At 43.6% G+C, this 6,800-nt stretch overlaps 1 protein-coding gene across 1 annotated transcript in view; it reads left to right on the top strand.

The window, feature by feature from the left end:
* The first annotated feature begins 332 nt into the window (after positions 1–332).
* The window catches only part of LOC119454626 (uncharacterized), a 28,163-nt gene continuing 21,695 nt past the window's right edge, over positions 333–6,800 (top strand). The window contains exons 1-2 of the mRNA XM_049668136.1: positions 333–468; positions 1,255–2,616. Coding sequence (XP_049524093.1) covers positions 403–468; positions 1,255–2,616 — 1,428 coding nt within the window. The 5' untranslated portion in view covers positions 333–402. The remainder of the gene's footprint in view (positions 469–1,254; positions 2,617–6,800) is intronic.

Here is a 6,800-nt window from a genome sequence, read left to right as displayed (position 1 = left end):
AGAGTTAAATAACCTGTTACGTCCAAAGCCCGGAGACAAACGTAGAACAGTAGCAAGCACTTTATTGCTACATAGTGCTGCAAGTACGACGGTACAAAAGGAAGTGAACAGTGAGCGGGGAGGCAGCCGAGACATGCTAGCTTTAGAGTTATCGCAGTCGGGTCACATGATTACTGGACAGCTTAGCTGGCCGCTCTTATCAACAACACGTGGCGCTATCGCATACATGGCATTTCCTCCCGCTTAATAGACAATATGCGAAATGCGCGGCGCCATCTCGTGCACAAGTTGAGAGTTAGGTCCGCCATCTTGGTTGCGGCGAGGAAGCGAGCGGACGGCGCAAGGCCCGCACTACCCGCACGGATTCACAAGCCCCAGATCGACCCTTACCGTATAGCTAAAATGCCGACGCACTGCTGTGTCCCCTGGTGTAAGCAGCGTGGACCCAAGGATCCAGACGGGAACAAGGTGCGTGGTTATTGTTTCACACCCGTGTTAATCCGTACACATCGGACGTACCCGTATTAATAGTCGTCCGTTGAAAAAAAAAAGAGAAATAACCTCTAGTTACCAATAAATTATAAGAACAGTTAGAGAAGTAACGTGTTGTACTTTCCCGATGTTAGTGAAAGTTTCGAAAGGCGGCCTTTCCTTTTTGCGTCAACCCCGTACGACCCACTTTTTTTTTTTTTTGTCCGACGGTCATGACAGCAGCCTTGTCGTTAGAGCAAATTCAGATGTTGTGGATGTGCAGAGGCTGTAAATATTAGGGTACCTGGCGCTCGCTCTTGTAAGCCCTTGGGCTCAAGGCCATTAACGTCGAGATTTTCTCGGGTACAGACCAACCCTCGCGCCGCGATAGAGATGCCGGATAGTGCGGATAAAGCGACGGACGCACGTTCTCGCGCGGGTGTCACGCGGGCATTTACGATCGTGATCAATGATCACTCTTATATGGTACAACTAACTGCATCGAGTTTGCCGAGTTCTAGCGCACCACACGATCGCGGCCGATCGCAATTTGTTTAATCTGTATCGAGAAGAATCGCGATCGAAAGGGTCCGCGTGACAGATATGCATATCGACCACAACAGCCCGGTAACAAACGCTTGCACGGTTGTGGTAGATTTATTATCAAGCGAAGTATTTTTAAATATCACCCGCAGGTCACAACATTCATGTATTGCACATACGGGTTATTAATGTTTTGTTGATGCAGGTTTTAACTTCATGTTTATCTCTTGAAACTTGCAGGTTTCGTATCATCGCTTCCCAAGAGATGCCACATTATACAAAAAGTGGATCATCGCCATCAAGCGCGATGAAGGGAAATTCTTCAACGTGACAAAATGCACAAAAGTGTGTTCAAGGCATTTCCTGCCATCAGACTTTATTCCCAGTGTATCCTGTGGCAACAACTTGCTGCGACAAACAGCCTGCCCCAGTGTGTTCAGCTTTGGCAAAATGCAGCAGCTTCGCAAGCCACCGAAGAAGCGAACATCAGATTCCAGATCAGCACATCAGATTCCAGATCAAGCTACTGCTCAAGCATCGACTGTAGAAGACAGTGAAGCAAGATTTTTTGATGACCAGTCTACTGATCGATCGTCTGCAGCAGCTGTAGGGTCCGACACACCTGAAACAGAGGGAGACACCACCAGTTGTTCACCTGCTGCTGGTACAGTCCCTTCATTAGGTGGTGGCGAGCCTGTCAGTGAAGTGGAACGTCTTGAGGGTGTGGTTGCCACACAGGGCAATGAAATAGACAGACTTAAATATGAATGTGAAGTCCTCCAGGAGCAGCTGCTCCAAACGAAGACAGAGATGCACCTCTCTCTCCAAGAAAATCACCGCCTCACTACACGTCTTGAAGAGACAGAAAGTTTAACAAGCTTTTGCGTTGAGCATTTTAAACACTCAAATGAGGACTTGCTTGCCTACACAGGAATGCCAACATACCGGCACTTCCTGGCATTGATGGCTTACATCAATCCTGGAAAGAATGGGAGTAACGTTTTGAGGAATGCTGGCATCAAAGCTAGCGGGGGCCGACGGCGGACAGTGGAGAATGAGCTGTTCCTCGTACTTGTGAGGCTTCGTCTTGGCCTCTTCGAGCATGACCTGGCACACAGATTTGGCATCACTCAATCAACAGTGTCACGCATATGTGTGTCATGGATTAACTTCATGTACATAAGACTCTGCAAATTACCACTCTGGGCATCAAGAGCTGTAATAGACGCAACATTGCCTGCAGCATTCAGTGCGTATTCAACAACAAGGGTTATTTTGGATGCAACTGAGATAAAGTGTGAGGTGCCCTCCTCACTGTCTCTCCAATCGAGCTCCTACTCTGCTTACAAGTCTTCAAATACCTTTAAAGGCCTCATTGGTGTTTCACCAAATGGCTTAGTTACCTTTGTGTCAGAGCTCTACGCAGGTTCTATCTCGGACAGGGAGGCCGTACTGAAAAGTGGATTTCTCGACCTCAAGTTTGATGGAAATGATTCCGTCATGGCAGACAAGGGGTTCTTGATTGAGGACCTTTTGGCAAGAAAAAATGTCAAGCTAAACATTCCACCATTTCTGCACAGGAATGCCCTCTCTGAACAACAAGTAAGGGAAACTAAGGAGATTGCTTCATTGAGGATCCATGTAGAAAGGAGAATAAGGAGAATCAAATCATTCCATATATTTGATCGTCCGATCCCACTCACTCTGGCTCCCATAATCAATCAGATCTGGACTGTGGCTGCTATTCTCACAAACTTTCAAAGCCCTCTGAGCAAACCTTCACCACCAAGCAGGCGACAGCTGGCACCTCCAACAGAGCTAATGGATGAATAACTTGGAGGATGACCTCTATTCATAGGCTCAAACCACGGAGCGAGATGACACAGAAGAAGGAACTTCCCTCATTCCTACAACCAGATGAAGTCACGATAAAAATAAATAAAATATACAATGTGTGAACGCGACCCATGACTGACTCTTCTTCATTTGTACACATCACTTGTACAAATTCCTCATAGCGTGGAAGCTTGGGCATGTTGGTGATTCATCGGAAAAAAAACAGAGACACGAGAGAGCGACACTACAAATTCCTCATTTGTATTTATCATCAGCCGTACAGCTTGTTCTTCATCGTAGCTCGAGCTCGGCTGGAATAAACGATTTAAAATAAAATATGCAATGATGATTATACAAACAATAAGGAATGGACAATAATACAAAGAAAGGCAATGTCTAGCACAAAAAAAGCCATAAATACAAAATATCACCATTTATTTATTAGTTACCTGCATCCCCCGTAGGGCATTACAGCAGGGAGGTTACAAACTTAACTAAATACATGAACAAATAATTACAATGTGTGGAAGAAAGCATCATTTTCTGTGATGTAACAATGCGCGATGGCAAACAGTTCCAATCTAGAACAGTTCTAACAAAAAAAAGAATAACGGAAAACGTCACCCCTACAAGAAAATTCCCTGACCTTCAAACAGTGGTCCAGTCGCTTAGATATGTAGTGTGGTGCCTGGATATATACTACGCGGTTTGTGCCCGTTTTAGAATAATAAATATTGTGGAAAAATTTTAATCTGATATGCCTTCTACGATCCTTCAGCTCTTGCCATTTAAGTTTGTTTGCTTTCTGTCATGCTAAGCTGCCGACTATAGTTACCAAGAACAAATCTAACTGCCCTATTCTGAATTTTTTCTAATTTATTTATAAGCTCAGATGTGTGTGGGTCCCAACAAACATATCCATATTCAAGTATTGAACGTACATGACTGAAATACAGCTGCGTTTTTAAGTTACTCGGTAAATGACTAAAATTGCGCCACAAGAATCCCGAAACTGATGCTGCCTTATTTACAATATAGTTAACATGCTTGTTCCATCGTAAATCAGAAGTAAAAAAGACGCCTAGGTATTTAAATTCCTTGCTTATGCTTAGAGTAAAATCATGAATTCTATACCTATATGGATGATTAGCTCGTTTTCTTGTGAAGGTGACGTGAACAGTCTTATTTATATTTAATGACATATCCCAACGCACACACCAGTCTGCTATAGTAAAGTCAACTTGCAGGATTTGTGAATCGGAAATGGAATCTACGACTCTATAAAGAACATAATCATCGGCAAACATCCTGAATGAAGACTGTATACCAATTGAAATATCATTAATGTACAACAAAAACAATAGTGGCCCCAACACTGAGCCTTGGGGAACTCCCGACGTAACTGATGCATATTGTGAAGATATACTGTTCAGAACAACAGCCTGTTTCCGCAATGACAAATATTCAGCAATCCACGCTATTATTTGACCATCCAAGTTAAAGCTTTTAATTTAGAGATTAGGAGACTGTGTGCGACTACATCAAATGCTTTACGGAAATCTAAGAAAATGCAGTCCACAACTTGTTGCTTATTGAGCCGAGGCTAAATAGTGTATAAATTCTACCAACTGTGTATTGCAAGATAAACCACGCCTGAAACCATGTTGGCTGGGGCTTAGGAGATTATGTTTAGTTAAATGGGCCATAACGCAACTGTATATTACGTGCTCCATAATTTTGCAGGTTATACTAGTTAAGGAAACGGGCCTGTAGTTCTGAACGGAGTTTCGCACACCACTCTTATGTAGGGGCACCACTCGCGCTAATTTCCAATCATCAGGCATGTCTATTTCACTGAGGGACTTCTCGAACAATCGGGTGAAATAAAAATATAATGCGTCCGCACAATTTCTTATGATAGCGGCAGGAATGTCATCAGGGCCGCATGCCTTAGTCTGGTTCACATACGGATACCATCGACACAAAAGGTGACTTCCGGCATGCGGTCTATTTCAATAGGTAATTCAAAACAGATAGTACATGAGCTAGACGGCAAAAACACAGATAAAAAATAACGGCTAAGAATTTCAACTTTAGACTCATTATCATGAATAAGTGTTTCATCATTTTTTAAAGCAAGTATCAATCTGTTGTCCTTGCCATTACGCTTCACATACCTCCAAAATTCTTTGGTATCCCTGAAAAGTCTTTCATCTAGATTAAAAAAATACAAGTCCTTAGCGATGTCAGACTTTTGTCTAAATTCAATTTCTATTGCTTTCAGCAAGGCCAAATGCTCTGGCGAATTAGACGCCTTGTATCTGATAAGTTCGTCGCTGTCATCGAACAAGGGCACGTAACTCTGCATTAAACCATGGTTTGTCTTGAGCTCGCCTACTTGATATAACTCGTGATGGGACAAAACCTTCACGTAGTTCAAACATTTTCAGTTTGAAAGTATTCCACAGTTGTTCGATATCTAGATCATCTGCGAGTGCATCAAAAGTTGGAAAGAACGACTCGAAAGCAGCGCTAATCGCCTCGTAGTTGGCCCCGCTGTAGGCATAAATCTTTCGACTAGGTGTTTTCGCAACCTTCACATACAGAACTGATAAATCTGCTAGAACAACGTTGTGATCGCTCACAAGCTGCAAAGTAGATCACTACAATGAAGAAAAATGTTCAATCCACATATCAATGCAACCTCATTACAAAACATATATTGCCAGAATTATAACAACGCAGCAGTGTTACGAGCAGCAAAGTAAGGCAGAGCTGTAGTAAAAAAGAAATCATCTAACTGTGCCTTAACATTGTCCCACTTCTGTTGATCAAAATAAATGCGCTCCACAGCTATCCACTTTTCCGAAAAAACTACGAAGTCCGCCCACTGGCATTCTGTGACAGCCATCTGTCCTAAAACTTGATAAAAATATTCGTCATCTCTCTTGAGCTGCGGTGTATCATCAACAAATGTAAGACAAAAGTTTTTGGTGGTTACAGTATTGGCTTCACTGTCTTTTAAAGAGTAGGGGCACTTTATCTCTACCACACCATAGGTGCCTTCTTCGGGGTCAAAGGCCAACCTATCCGGGCTTGCACCCAGCCATGGACAGCTAGGGTGCACAGCAAGGCCACAATGTTGCAGGGTCACGTTGTGTCCTGCAGCTCTCATTGTAGTGGCATACCGCTCTGCAGCAACAGACTCATTTTTCTTTCCATATTGTATAGCTCGTACACGGGACAGATCCTTTGGGTCTAAGAGGTTTCTTAGTCCTTTCTCGGTCCATTCTTTCCGCTTTATCACCCTGCCAAAGGTGGACGCTGTGAGGCGGTGATGTCGTGCAGAGTGCCATCTGTCGCTCAGGGCCTGCTGCCTGGTATTCACTTCTAGGTCCTGGGCTTCCTCAGGAGCAAGTTGAAGGTGCTAGGAAAGAAATACAATAATATATATTTGCCGCAAGTCTGTACTTTAATGCATTTCAGCAGTTCTCAATAATCATGCTTGGCGCACATCCAGTCTGTCGACTTTTGCTAGTAACGGTGCATCAGATGACGCTAATCTGAGCATGCAAAATGCTGATCGATTAAATGGCCAAACAGCGAAAATTTCACAATTAGCTGCAAGCCAATCATCTTTCGTGCCTTGTGTGAGCCGCCACACAGCTGTTTTTGTTATATGCTGCAGAGCTATTTTGAAGGTTACTGGGCCATTCTATAAGTGTTAACAAGACATCATCTTACACAAGGCCATCTACAAGGGGTGGGGAAGGAGAAATAAGGCATCCTCTGTCGCAGGCATCGCAGTTGTAATTGTACAGCATTTGACAGCGGCAATGACTGACAACAGAAAGCTCGAACTGTTGGCAGTGCAAACTTTCACCACCAACCACTTTCACCACCAACCGGTATCTTTTGTGAATTATGAAGCTACAGTGCCTTCAGCACAG

This window comes from Dermacentor silvarum, chromosome 5 (genome assembly GCF_013339745.2).
Source record: "Dermacentor silvarum isolate Dsil-2018 chromosome 5, BIME_Dsil_1.4, whole genome shotgun sequence".
NCBI lineage: Eukaryota > Metazoa > Arthropoda > Arachnida > Ixodida > Ixodidae > Dermacentor > Dermacentor silvarum.
Note: the sequence above shows the minus strand (reverse complement) of the source record. Positions and strands in the feature narration are given on the sequence as shown.